The 15,201-nt window shown below is 38.4% G+C and overlaps 1 protein-coding gene across 5 annotated transcripts in view; it reads right to left on the minus strand.

Moving 5' to 3' along the window:
* Positions 1-1,149: 1,149 nt before the first annotated feature.
* xpo1b (exportin 1 (CRM1 homolog, yeast) b) overlaps positions 1,150-15,201 on the minus strand; it is a 45,952-nt gene continuing 31,900 nt past the window's right edge. For 4 of the 5 annotated variants that reach the window (XM_028468116.1, XM_028468114.1, XM_028468115.1 and 1 more), the window contains 10 exons: positions 14,232-14,395; positions 14,009-14,143; positions 13,730-13,913; positions 8,866-8,972; positions 8,535-8,729; positions 6,724-6,892; positions 6,316-6,450; positions 4,284-4,443; positions 4,124-4,220; positions 1,928-2,074 (listed from right to left, as the gene is read on the minus strand). In XM_028468116.1, coding sequence (XP_028323917.1) covers positions 1,928-2,074; positions 4,124-4,220; positions 4,284-4,443; positions 6,316-6,450; positions 6,724-6,892; positions 8,535-8,729; positions 8,866-8,972; positions 13,730-13,913; positions 14,009-14,143; positions 14,232-14,395 — 1,493 coding nt within the window. Of the gene's footprint in view, positions 2,075-4,123; positions 4,221-4,283; positions 4,444-6,315; positions 6,451-6,723; positions 6,893-8,534; positions 8,730-8,865; positions 8,973-13,729; positions 13,914-14,008; positions 14,144-14,231; positions 14,396-15,201 lie in introns of all 5 variants that reach the window. The other variant, XM_028468117.1, reaches the window with a different exon arrangement.

The raw sequence follows: 15,201 nt of genomic DNA on the forward strand, positions 1-15,201 counted from the left end.
AAGTTCATTTTTACATTAAAGGTGCAGTCTGTAACTTTCAGATCCCTCCCTCCCTCCCTGCTGCTGTCTTGCCCTGCCTCCAAAGTCCCTCCTTCAGAGAAGCTAACGTTAGCCCGACAGCAACATCACAGTAATATAACGTACACTGTTAAAAGCATATTACTGCAGCGCTCTCTATGTGCATACACCAATCTCTCAGTAGCAGCAGTGTAACAACAGTGTCACTCACAGCAGCCCACACGGAGGCTGCAGTGATGGCAGTGCACACACGAACAAACAAGTACAAATCAAACATATTGTAAATCAAGCAGCAGTAATTACCTTTCAAGCAGAAAAGTTGTCAATTCCATTTTCTACTCCTCCAGACCATACACTGTAAAAAAGACGGCACTCCAGGCACTAACTTGCTAACACAATCCTGTTTCTGATTGGTTCTTTTTGCTCGGTTGTGGTGCATTTTGGCAATCTGCCAAAGGCTTCAGGAGCAGCAGGGGGGACTCAATGAGTCTGTTTTTTCACACTAACTACAAGTTTCAGGTAAAGCTGTTCTTACATAGTGACAGCTTTAGCAAATATGACAAAAAAAAAAAAAAAAAAAAAAAAAAAATTCACTTATAAGAGTTACGGACTGCACCTTTAAACTTGTGTTCAGTATTTTTACGTACATGGTTTTGGTTGGTAGAGAAGTCTTCGTTGGTCTCTGTCCTCTGCTGATGTGTCCTCCTGTCCTCACTTGCTGGGATTAAAAAGCTCATCTCTAATTCTTAACTCTAACTTAACTAAACCTTTAGTTAAAGCTTGGATGGCAGTTTTTCTAGGAGATATTTAGCAGATTGTCAAAGCAGGCCAACCCGGCTTGTCACACAGGCAGCCATCTTGGATCCCAGCCTTATACCAATGTGAATAAAATATATAGAGATAAACGTGTTTTAGCAGCTGGGTAAAAAGGAGGTGATGGAAGGCAGAATTATACAAATTTTACATCTAATCAGTTCAAAAAGTTCACAACAAATTTGCCATCAGATTTGGTGCCGTTTGAATTTATACATTCTTATTAAATTAAACTTATTGACATATTGATTTGCTCTATGGACAAAAGCCTTTGTTTCCTTTGAAGTCAAACAAACAAAAGACGCAAAACTAAAAAAATAACTGTAAACTCTTGCTTTATTTCTTATTTTGTACTACTGAACAGTAAACAATCTAAATTAATACAAGTCCAAACCGTGAAAAGCAATCTGGGACTTAACAGGAGTTGTTATAAAGTGGCAACCAGCTGAGAACCCATAAATACCTCTGCTTCGTCCTTAAAACATCCCACTGAGGGCTCACAAATGAGCAACAATCCTCTTAGAGGAAAACAAAACGCTGATGTCGACTAGGCGACAGCACACACTCGCGCACACGCACACACACACCCACAACACAAAGAGAAACAATAGAATTAAAGGAAGAAATAATGTTCCCATGGTTTTAAAGATGCTGTACAATAGGGATGATATGCACAGAGTGGGTTTGGCGCCTCCTGCTGGCAGCAGCTCCTCCCAGCCTTCATTCAGTTTCTGCTCAATTCACATTCTCCGACCACGCACGCACACGTGCACACACAAAAATACAAAACAAAAACAAAACAAAATTAACCATCCTCCGTCATCATCACGCCACAGGTAAAAGAAGGTTCTGATGCACAGGAACAGCAGAAAACAAAGATGAATACGTTGTTCTGAACTTCATGCAGGTCTGGGTCGGGCCACAGACGACAAAACCTTAAACTGGGAACAACGATTGTGGAAAGCTGGCGCACAAAAAGTCTCCTTAGAAAACGCGGGTTATGTAAAAAGGGCCGTGGGGCGGTGATCATTTACAGGTTATTGGCATTATTTTAGTCGCAAACGTCCAAACCAGCCAGCGTTGCTATGGTTACGGTTCAGTCGCACATCTCCTCTGGGATCTCGTGAGGGTTGAGGATGCCCGGCACCGACATCTGGATCTTATGTTTCTCCTCCTGAGCCTGACGCAGCGACGCCTCCCTCTCCTCCAGGAACAGGTCTGTGGTGTCCTCGCCCGCAAACTCCTGCAGCAGGAAGTAGAAGAAGAATGAGACCCTGCCCCCTGACCTGTTTGACCTTGTCAAACACACGCATCAGCTCAGAGTGAGATATCATGTCTCAGCAAAACCTCTGTCAGATAAAACGCCATCAAATAGCACGACCTCAAGCTTCAAAATAAAAATCATCAGCTTGAAAGGCCTCAGGCTGTAAAACACAACAGCGTTTTATTTTGAAAGAACTGGTAGTACACATGATGAAGCAAGTTGTCTTTCCTTTTTCTTTTTTTTTTATAAGTTACGATACATCAACAAACTGTTGGATCAATAAATACATAGTTAAATCAAATGTTTATATATCTTAATCTTTAAAAATAACAGCTTTCAACTTACTTTTGTATCCGAAGCAGCTCATATTGACGACGTCATGTGTATTTACAGTTTCTTCAAAAGACGTCATGTCGTGTTTTTCATCCTGGGCGGTTTTATTTGAGGCCGTTTAGTCTGATGTAAACATGTGGCGATTAATCGATATGAATCATTATCTAGATACAAACATGCACGATGCGAGTGTATCGATTCATTCAGAGTGCAACGGTACAATTTACGTTTGAAATGGAGATGCATCGGTTACTGAGTGTCTGCATCTGTAAAATCCATGGTTGCTAGGGATGTAACGATTCACTTAACTCCCGATTCGATTCACAATACTGGGTTCATGATACGATTCTCTCACGATTTATTTTACAAAATGGGACTGTTGACGAATGATGACTGAAAAATATTCCTTCATTTTTTTTGGGGGAAAAAAAACTAGAAGATACTGTACTATTTTCCTTTTATTTTTCATTGTTAAAAGAATCCCTTGATAAACTATTCAAAACAATGCAATTTAACTAAAAATAAATCTTGAATGAAATAAATGAAGGAATAATACAAATGAAGAAGAAGCCTATTAATTTAAATTCTGGTTCTATAGTAAACAATGCAAAACTGCAAAAAAAAACAAACAGTCATTGCACTGTATTTACGCCAGATATTTGTTTGGACCAGCAGAGGGCGCTGGTAACCCAGTGGTCCGTTGGCATGCAGATATTCTTGCAGTGAAGAAGAGATGCTATGCTGGCAGACAGAGCTAATAGAAAAATGTGACTTTTACAGATATTCAAGTAATATTACAGATATTCTTTTGGTGCTAAAGGGGTAAGGAATCATTTATGAACATGTTTAAGAGTAGAAGGCGGTCAGAAAGAAAGTAGTAGCAGATTCCGCCCGCCACCTATACTTCTGGAAGGATAAATACATAGTGCCTTCTGCTGTTTAAAAAAAGTACTGCGATTAAATTTTCAGAGAATCAATGTGAACCGTGATACAATGAATCGATTTTTAACTGCCTTATGATTAATTGTTACATCAATTTTTTTCATCAATCCTTTCATCCATCTATTTCTGACCCGCTTGCTCCTGTTTTCAGGATCGCGGAACGGTTTTTTCATGTTGTATTTCATTTTATCCTGTGTTTCTGAGGCACATTGAATGCACCGTCACAGCTTTGCGTTTTGTTTTGAACACGGACTGAAAAGCCGGGAAGCACGTTAGTACCGTAACAAAATTACAACAACGCAGAGGTCAGTGAGAACAGCAGCAGCTATAGATGAGATTTATAACATACATAAAAACTTTATATCAGGTGTAGAAAGATGGTAAACTTGACCAGAATCATGTGGTCTGTAAAGAATGCTGTGCTGCTAAACCTTAAACAAACTGAGGGGCTCACTCGCTGCTCTTTGTATCATGTTGAATTGCATTGTATTGCATTTTGTAGAATTGAATCGCCATCAAACCAATATCAAATCGTATTGAATCGGGAACAGAGGTGTATCGCATCGCCAGGGGATTCAATGTATCGTATCGCGGGTAGTGTATCGATATACGTATCGAATCTTTGTCAGTGATAGAGATTCACATGCCTAGTCTGATGACTTTTATTTTGAAGCCTGAGGCTGTTTCATCTGACGCATTTGGTTTGAGGTTTTCCTGATACCACACACACGCACTCACACACACAGGACTCACCTTTATCTGGACCAGGAAGTCCCTCAGATGCTCCTTGAAAGCAGGAATGTCCTGATTTAAGCTGAAGAGCCCCGTCACAAACACCTTCACCTGAGCACTGACACACAAAACACACACGTTAGACTGGTGTTATTGTGTGTGCGTGCGTGTGTGTACTCACTCCTGTAGGTGGGGGAAAGCAGTCTTGAGCAGGTTGGCCACATACTCCTGGATGAAGCCCTGGTTGTTGGTGGGGGTAGAAGGATTCAGGGCCGTGGTGATCTTACCCTCCTCCACTAGGTTGAACATGTAAGCCAGGATGGAGGCGTGCATCGTTAGGCCTGCAGGATAGAACACACATACACACACAGATACTGATTGAGTGTGTGTTAGATATTACTTCAACAAACAAACTCATGAATCACAGGCAGCTTTTTGCCTCCAATGAGTCATGTTTAAATTATCCAATGTATATGATCAAATGTATATATAAATTATGCAGTTGATAAATATTTTGTGTATGTTACTAATTACAGTTTATTTTGGTTCAGCAGTAATGATCAAAGTAGAAAAACACCTCAGCACTCTGTTTATAAAAATGATCACATCTCTAGAAGTAAAAAGAAAAAAGTAAATTGTTCAAATCACTAATGAAATGTTCAGAAATGTCTTGATTGATTTTCTACATTGTGTGTTTTGTGTTCATTTACTAAACACAATGAAAAAACCTTCCAGATTTTAACACCTTTAACTAGTGTTTATGATTTATATATACGTATACTCTTTTAGCTTAGGTTGTAATGATTCTGGGAATATGAAATGTTTGAAGATATGCCAATAAATGGCATCAGAATGGGCAAAAATAAAAAATGAGGTTCTGGAAAACCCCAACTATTGCAGTCCTCAAAGAGTTAAAGTTCACCAATTCTCATTACATCCAATGGCTTTGAATGGTGGTTTGTCTTTTCTGTTGTTGTGATTGGAATCAGCCACCAGGGGGAGATATCATTACACAAAATGTTTTGAAATGTCAGGTTTATAGTCATTTTAAAATTATTTTTATAAACCTACACCTAAATTGACATAATAAGAACACTTGTTGCTCATTCAGCTTTGAAACAGTGCAAAGGGATTTCTGTCCACTGTGGTCGTTACATTTCATGACAAAAAGCAAAACTGCTGAAATACTTGATTAAAAACAGGGACATGAACAATTTTAGAGATCACATTAAAACACAGTTAAATTAGTGGGAAGTGGCTGACGACAGGGTTGGGGTCAATTATAATTGTACCGTATTTTTCGCTTAATGAGGCTTAACAACAACAACAACAACAACAACAACCCGGTGCGCCTTATAGTCCAGGGCAGCTTATGTATGAAAATAGACCCGGTCAGACCCATTCATTGATAGTGCGCCTTTTAATCCGGTGCTCCATATAGTCCGAAAAATACAGTAATTGTGTAATTGATAATTAGTTACAATTATGGCATAGTTAAAAATCTGTTGCTGTGGTAATTGTAATTTAGTTCAGATAATTGACCAATTGTAATTGCTATGAAAATTCTATAAAAATTGTCAATTATAATTTTAATGCAAAACTGGGGAACCATGTGACAGTTCTACACATACGTAGTTAACAATTATTATTAAAATATGTTTCATATCAAGCTTGACCACATTTTACCATTTTAAAAACAATGAAATCAAGGGGTATACTGACACAAAAAATGCTCAGACACCCCAAATATTAAAACCTATATTTTCATTGATTAGGAAGCCTAACAATGTAACCAATAAAGAGGAAATCAATTAGATTTATATTTATTTGTGTTTTATGTATTTTACAGCTGATTTAGAACCCGTTATCATTAGAGATGCTAACAGAAAGCTAACACAACAGGAAGGTTAACTTGTATTAGGTTATTTATTTCAGACTCAGTAAATGTGATTGATTGTAATTGAACTGTAGTAAATAAAAACATAACTGTAAATGACTTTGAGGGGAAAAAAATTGTAATTTAATTGTAATTGAAAAAATATGCTGCTCACTATAATCATAATTTAATTGTAATTGAACATAGATAATGGAGAACGTGATTGTAACTGAAAAATGTAATAGACACCAAACCTGGCTGATGGGGTCTGTTACATTGCTGGTTATATATGGTGTTGAAGCTCCGCCCACTGATGGGTTCATAGAGTCAGACTCACCTGCAGTGTGCGACGTGTCCGTGACTACTGAGAAGATGTGTTGCAGGACGTCACAGAAATATGTCTGATAGAAACTCTGAGCGGCTGCTTCCTCCTGAGCAACGTTCTGCAGCAGTGTGTAGAGAATCTGCAGACCTACACACACACACACACACACACACACACACACACACACACACACACACACACACACACACACACACACACACACACACACACACACACACACACACACACACACACACACACACACACACACACACACACACACACACACACACACACACACACACACACACACACACACACACACACACACACACACACACACACACACACGTGTAACGTTTCTCCACGCCTGTTTAAAGTGTGAGTCCTGCTCTTCTTTTGGGCGTGTGAGGATCTAACCTGTGTCGGCCACATTCCTCATGGTGTGTTTAAAGGCCCAGATGATGGAGTCCAGAACCAGTTTGAACTGGGCAGGAGGAATGGCAAGGAATGCTGGGAAGCAGTGGGAGTTCACAGCTTGTAGCAGGTAAAAGAAGTGGGTCCTGTGCTCCGGATACTCCTCAAAGTTCTGACGAATAAACACAAATTGACTGATGTTGATCTGCATCCATCAGAACCAGTTAATACCACTTTACATGCTTACTTTTTAAATCCTCCACAGTTTGATTGTTGCTGATATTTTATTAATATCATAAGAAAATGGGTCAATATAGTTTGAACTGGAGACATTTTGGGTAAACTAGGAGAGCACTGAATGTCCTCCATTCATCAGATTTCTGATGCTCCTTGAATGCATCGTGAGCGATGATGAAGCTTGGGTCTTAGATTTTCAGTGACCCCTGAAAACGGGACGTAAAACACAGAATTCCTTTTCTGAAACAGAAAAAGTAATCTGACCCACTTTTTAGTTTATCTCCCTTTCTCCTAATTTAACATAGGGCTGGGCCAATTTGCCTAAAAAAAAAAAAAAACCCAATCCGATTTTGGATTTTTTTTTAATGCTCTTAAAAATGACTGCAGACATCAGATATATTGTCAAAAGTGCAACTTTATTGCTGTGATTGTCCTCAAGAGTCAAAATGTATATAACAATACAATATAAAAAGTAAATGACGTTCTGTCATTCAACTATTTCATGATTTAAGAAAGAGTGCAACAACAACTTCACTGTAGCTTAAATTTTCTGATTAAGAAATCAGATAACTACATATTTTATAACATTGCATTACAAATAAAAAAAGAATAAACTCTTCCCTTAGCATCTCAGCATAGTGCAAATAAAAAAATAAACATGCCTGTGGCACACATATAGCCTACTCAAAGAGTAAAGAAATGTAAACAAAGAGGGGGCTGGTTCACATCAGAACACGAAATAGTTCGAAAAAACTGTGGTGGGAAAAAAAATTCAATTCAATTAAAAATTCGAAAAAAATTCTTTTTTTTTTTTTTTTTTTAAACTCGAATTGTCAAAATAAAAATAGCTTTTATCTACAAATTTGATTAATCGATAAAATATTTTTTTTTGCCCAGCCCTAATAACATCCTCACATTTTCATTGGACTCTATCACTTATTTATTTACACACTATTTTTCCTGAGAAAGTATCACGTGACATGTTAATCATGTTATCCTGTGACTGAGAATGAGGGTTGCGCTTCAACTAAAGTGAGTTTTTAATGTGTTGGTTCACATTATTATGACTGCATTCAAATGTGAGAAGACATGTTTATCTGATGGTGTATTAGTTGAACTGGTGATCAGTTTATCTGGTGACATGTCAACACAGAAGAATCTATAATGACACAGATACGTGGGATTTCATGCAAATTGTGAGGTTGATTCTCTGGTTGGAGGGAATTAAAGGTTTCACAAATAATGTTTTGGAACCATATCACACATTTTCAGGGAATTTTCCTGTTAAACAAGTGGCTGAGGAGTTAGCAGTGTGGCTAACGTTGCCATAGTGATACCATCCTGTTTCTGTAAACCATCATAAAATGTTTAACAGTTTATGACTATTATCCCTAGTTGATTGATATTTATGATTCCTGAAAATTTAACGGCCAGTAAAGTCCAAAAAGTTAAAGATGATGAAACAGAAAAAAAATTGTAAAATGACGCAGACGTGACGCAGAAATGGGGGCAAATTTGAATTGGAAAATCGGAGTGATTGATGGTAGAATACTGCTGACAGTTGATTGGATGCTTACCTTGTTGATCATGTTGAGCGTGCACTCAAACACAGCATCAAAGATCTGAGGGATCTCGCTGGTAATGTGTCCTCCTAGCTTGTTGACAATGGTTGCCATGGTGCTGAGGACCTCAGGCTCTCGGGCTGCGGGGACGTTGCGCTGGTAGTCGATGAGCACGGCGTCGAGCAGGGGAGGAACAAAGTTCTCTCCGACCTGGAAGACAAAGTCCACATCACCAAAGTCAGAATTATTTCATGTAGATTAGGGATTATTGATCAGCTTGTTCTTCAACTACAGGGCATAAGCTTTATCAGCTCATTTCAGGTGAAATGTGGGCGTGGCCTCTCACCATCTGCGGGTCGTTTGATCGGCTGACCCAGCCTGAGATCAGTTTCAGCGTTTCCCGTTTCACTGTCCTCATGCTGCGGATCAGCGGCTGTTTGGTCACCATCTCACCTGAGACACAAAGGGCGAGAGAGGAAGTTAACAGGAGTGAGTGTGGACTGCAAACAAAGCTGAGTCAGCACATGGACCACATAAAGAAACAACAAAAAACATTTTTCTTTGCTGAAAACAAAAGTTGTGTTGTTTTAATCTAAGTTTTTAAAAATCTGGTGTATTCTGTTGTAAAAAAATGTGAGTGACTGCCCTCTATAGGTGAAACGGAGATATTACAATTATTACGTTTTTTGCTGCTGAAAATTAGGGATGTCCCAATAAAACTTTTTCACTTCCGATACCGATATTGCAGCCTTGAGTATTGGCCGATGCCGATATGGATCCGATGCAATATCAGCATGAATCAGACATACTTTTATTATTTATTTTGTAGTGTGGAATGTTAGAGAAGGCTAAATCAAGTGATGTTAATAAAACAGAGAACTAGGGCTGCCAACTTTGGTCGTTTAGTCCAGTGGTTACCAACCAGGGGTATGTGTACCCCTAGGGGTACTTGAACACATTGCAGGGGGTACATGGAAACATTGATGAATCTATTTCCAACATGCTGAGTCATATTTAAGCCTATTTCAGACACTGTACATGATCATCCAACATCTTTTCCAGTCGTTGACAATAAACAGCATTAATGAAATAAACAATATTGTGGCCTTAATATTCTACTAAATTGTTACAAACATGTTACACCCATTACTAAAAATTGAGGTAAATGTATTCTTTGATATACAAATTGATACTTAGTTTGCGTTAAATGTACAGGTTGACATTTTCAAGCTGTAGGAGATTTCAGCGGCCAACATGTTAACATGTAAATAAAACAAGAAAAGTTACTAAATTAAAGTGACAAAGGGGTTCCCCTAATCTGAACCCTAATCTCGGGGGGTACATGAGACAGAAAAGGTGATGCGCTTCAGTTGTCAGTGCAGTGCTCTGTCCTCAGATCAGAGCAGAGAGGGAACAAATTAAGACAGGCTTTAAGCACAAGCATCCACTATTGAATCAATCCTTTTTCTGCACAAGAACATGGATTATCCTTATATTTGATACGTGGATTATGTAAATAGAACCATTGCTGTCTCTGGCGCCGCGGGAGCACTGCGCACCTGTGTTTGACGAGCGTTTCTTTCCCCGTGCTCTGATCTGATGTTGACATTAATAGTTGTCTGTTAACTCACTCAGCGCCATTGACGAGATAACTCGTCATTTGCATTTTTTCACGGGGATTACTAGAAAACACCCTGGCAGAGATCCCTCATCAATATCTAAGCTGTGGGGTGATGTAGTGACCAACTGTGTCCTGAAGATGGCAGCAGTACACCTTTAGATGAGAGATTAGCCACTGATGCTACCCAGCAAAGCAGGAAAAGAATGGAGATTATGGTGCTACAGAGTGATATTGTGAAGTATCCAGCAGCTCACAGCTCCACATACCCCTAGCCTGTGAGCCAGATAGCAAAATAGGTGACATGTAGGAGGTAGCGGCACACCTTTGGATGAGAGATCATCCATGCTCTGCAGAGCTAAGAGGGAGAGGAGGACAGGAGTTTATGAGACAGAAAATGGCGCTACGTACAGCGCTGACGTTCCCAGCAGCGCACACTCTGACCAGATAAAGTGTGGAATTCATGGATAATGTGGCGATTGTGAAATAAAACCGTAAAAAAACGGGGCAAGCAGTGACACTGTATGCCCGGGAGGAAGAGGAAGTTACGTGTGTACAGACTGACGGGAGAGAAAGTTGAAGGAATGCCAAAATACAGTAGATAGATATCCAGATAGCAAAATAATAATAATTTTGCCATCAAAAGCCCGGTCTGTGGTTTTTTTTTGTGTTTTATATAAGGAAACAATGTTCAGATGTTAGAGTTGTCACTTAAGCAAAAAAAAAAAATTGCTTTAAAGTATCTGACAGGGTTTTTTTTTTTTTTTTACAAAAAGGCTTTTTTCTCAGCTTTTTGCTCTGAAACTGAAGATTTGTGTAAAACTGATTACAAAAGAATGAAACGAGCCAGAAACAAATGTTTTTTTTTGATGAAAGTAGAGGCTTCAATCTTTCAGATAGTCACAGTAGAAAATACTCTGTGGGTCTTTAAAATCAGTCAAAATACTCAAAAACGGCTGGCACTGAGGGGGGAAGAAAATCTGAGAATGGCTGGCACTGAATGAGTTAATAAAAGCAGGCTTACCACTAAAACAAACATAAATATGTCATAAAACTAGGTTTTAATTGTCGGTTTCATACCTAATGTCTGTCGGACCTGTAGGTTTTTTGCTTTGTCGGGTAATGGTCAAAGCTTGAATAAGGTTCATATCATAAATGGTATGTGTTTAAAAGCAAATCGGCACCAGAAAACGACAAAACTAAATATTTGTTTCTCCTCGTCCTCCTCTCACCTGCTCATTCATTCTCTGTTTTTTGTCTTGATCGACTAATCGCTACGTGTGCCATAGTCTTGGTCGACCAAGTTTGTCCTTGGTTGACAGAAAACAATAGTCAGCAACAGTAGGTATGAGAAAAACTGACCCATTTATTATTAACCAATTGATTACATAAACGTTAACTTTGAACATAATATCTACAGTATTCTACAATTGAATAAAAATATTGTATATCGGAGATTTTAAATGCAGTCCGATAAAATTCGATATTTGTTTTCTGGCTGATATAGGACCAATATCGGATCGGGACACACCAACTAAAAATCTTATCTACACTGTTCAATCTGAGTATTAGGGCATAAAAAACAACCGCGCCACAGCCTGTTTTACCTTCAGACAGCACTCATGGAAAACTCTTTCCGTCTGCATACGAGCAGTCACTGAATTTCAATGGAAACACTCCGACCAAAACAAACACTCTAGAATTTGTTTGCCTGATCTGCTCTACACTTTGTTTGCATGTTCACACATATTCAAATGCTGCACTTTTCACGCAATCTAATCCTTTTAACCACAGAGAAAGTATCGTTATAAGGAGCGTATAACAGTGTTTAAACATTGTGTACGTTGCGGAGCGGAGCGTACTTTATGCAGTGATTGAGCTCTGATTACCATGATTCTTTGGCCTGTCTGTAGTACTAACATGAGCCTGACTAGTAAACGGTGTGATTTGCTTGGATGTGCTGTGTTTAAGAGTCACAAACTTATGGCGAGATGAAATGGAAATAAGAGCGTTCAGTCCATGCTCAGCAGAAATTCTCGTGGTGATGTGACTAAAGCACATTTAAGACCTATCTGGTCTGAATTTAAAACAATGTATTAATTTTTAAAGCCTTTTATGTGTAAAAATAATATTTAAGACATTTTACGACCCGCGGTCACCCTGAAGTCAACAGTTTAGTGACAATGTCTGAGCCTTACGTCATCATTTTTATTTAGTCACGGTAATACCATATACTGCGGTAAAATGGGGAGGAGGTTTGACGGTATCAAAATTTGGATATCGCCCAAGCCTAATAATAACAGTAGCAATGATAGAAATAATAGCAACAATAGTATTAAACAAATAGTCAAGCAGAGCTTCATGAAATTGAAAAAAAAAAAACAAAACAAAGTTTACACAAAATTAGAATGTACACATATATATGTATATAGACACACACATATACTTATAAATATATGTACATATACACATTAAAATGAAGTAAACATAATTTACAAAATAAATTTAAAGAATAAATAAAACACACAGAATAAAAAATAAACATATGGATATTTAAAATAAAAATAAGCAGACAAAATTCAAATTATATAATTAAAAATAGTAATTAATTAAAATAATATTTTGGAAAGGTCATGTACTTCTTCAGAACTAAGGCATGGTAAAGTGTCAACTGACACAATAGTTAACTGAGGTTTTAAAACAGCTTTTTCCTCCAGTCCTCACTGAGTGTCTGATCTGTGCTGGTATGTCAACAGCAGCCTGGAATCACTCTCATGTAGGTTATGCATGTTTGGACAGTGATAAGAGAGCAGCACTAAGAGGCTGTGATTATCCATTTCTAAAATTAGACACCAAGTAATGCTTTAATATCCTTTTCATTCATTTATTTATTATTAACCTTTATTTATACAGCTAAGTTCCATTGAGACAACGTCTCCTTAATAGCGATCTCTTAAAGGGATCCTCCACTGCTTTTACAAATCAGACCCTTTAAGATTTACTATCAATCAATCAAACTATTTATATAGCACCGTTCTCACAATTCATTGTCGATAGAAGTGCTTCACAGAAATTTGTTAACTCGATTGACAAAAGTTAAAAATGATAGAAAAGGTGTTGGGACCAATGCACACAGAAGTAATCTAAGAAAATAATTAAAAAGATGATGAAACAAGAAGACCGTCATCAATATCTCCAGCCAGATTGGTGAAGAGCGGACGAAGCGGTGTATCAGTCTGGTTCCAGTAAAAAGTCACCATAAAAAGCTGTAAATGGACTGATATGTAGACGTGGGGCAGTGAGGAGGAGACTTTATGTAGTAAAGGAAACTTATCAGTTGAAACACGGACATTTCCGTGCAAATTAATTTGAGTACAGCAGCCCGCCTACCTGCCCATTCTGATTGGTCGAGTTGTCTGAAGGGCACCCTCATCAGCCAATAGGGTGCGGCTTAAGTCAGGCTGTGACATTTGTGTGGATTTTTCTTAAAAACTTGCTAAATTATTGAAATGCGGCACTTTATAGCCCGGAAATTACGTTATTAAGAAATGAATAATGATTGGTTTGTGATAGTAAAAAATCTAATTGTTACCATTTGTCTGAATGGCAGCAGAAATGTTCTCGCTGAGGCACTTGTAGACATTGAGCATGTCGAGGTAAATGCGACCCAGCTGGATAACGAACGGGTGTCCCACAGCTTTACAGGCCCTCACGTTAGTCTTCAGGATGCTTCCCAGCTGTTTCACTGTCTCTGGGTCCTTCAGGATGTCCACATTCTAAGAGAAAAGAGCAGCAGCAGGTGTGGTTAGGGCTAGCAACACTCTGAAACATCAGTGATCTGAACAAAGAGCGGTGGGTGGGGGGAGCTTACCTTGGTGGCCTGCTGGATGATGCTGTCCCACACCTGATTGGGCAGCAGCATGTATTTCTCTATCAGATGCTCCTGGACGGTCTGATCTGTCTGCGCCCCGATCATATAACCCACCGCCTCATAGAACGTGTGCACCTACACACACACGCACACACAGAGGTTACGGATACAGAACACAGAGCTGAACACTGCACACTACAGTGATGTAGTGCTGCATGCTGACCTGCTGAGGTTGGAGGTCACAGATGATAGTGTTGATGTTGTTCAGGATCTCATCAATAAATGGCATGACCTCGCCCACCTGCACCTGGATAAAGTGGCGCCGGCACTTCTGTGCGATCTTAATGAAAGTGTCACATGCCATGTCTTGAACTCCGTCGTGCGTCTCTGATGAAGGAAATAAAAACAGGTGATGTTCAACGTTCATTTTGTTGACGAAAAGTTTTCGTTGACTACATCCGCTCTCAGGACCAAATTATCAACATTAATGTTATTGTTTAGAATGAGGTCCAATCTGAGTATTACTACAGTAAAACAACAATGGGTTTTAGTGTCTTTGTTAGTGTTTTGTGTATTTCTGCTGTTGTTTTCTGTTTTTCTCAAATTTGTTGTTGTTTTGTGTATTGATTTTGTGTGTTATGGGAGTCATTTTGCGCATTTTTGTTGTCATTTTGCATAGTTTTTTTTTATTTTTCATTTTGCATTGTTTTGTTTGGTGTGTTTCTGAGACATTTTTGTAGTTTTGTATATTTTTCATTAATTAATTTGCAGTCATCTTGCGTGGTTTTTGTTGTTGTCCCTGTTATTATTATTTTGTAATGTTTAGTTTTTGGTATTTCTTTTTGTCATTTTGTGTGTTTTTAGAGGAATCTTCTTGACTAACTACGGGGGCCGCACAAATAAAAAATAAATACACAAATATTTTGATTTAGCTTTTTGTCGACTAATAAAAACTAAACTATAATTTTGTCACGTGGGATGAAATCTAATCATTGATCATAAGCATTGATCACATCAAATCTGTCTGTGTCTTTACCAACAATAATATCCAATATCAGGTCACTCAATGCTAACTCAATCCTTGTAAAAAAAAAAAGAATGCATAAACTCTTATGCTGTATATATTTTAGTCGACTATATCTATCAGATTTAGTCTCCAAAAAAAGTATTGATACTAAACCGTTGTATCAAGA

This window comes from Gouania willdenowi, chromosome 15 (genome assembly GCF_900634775.1).
Source record: "Gouania willdenowi chromosome 15, fGouWil2.1, whole genome shotgun sequence".
In the NCBI taxonomy this organism is placed as follows: Eukaryota; Metazoa; Chordata; class Actinopteri; order Blenniiformes; family Gobiesocidae; genus Gouania; species Gouania willdenowi.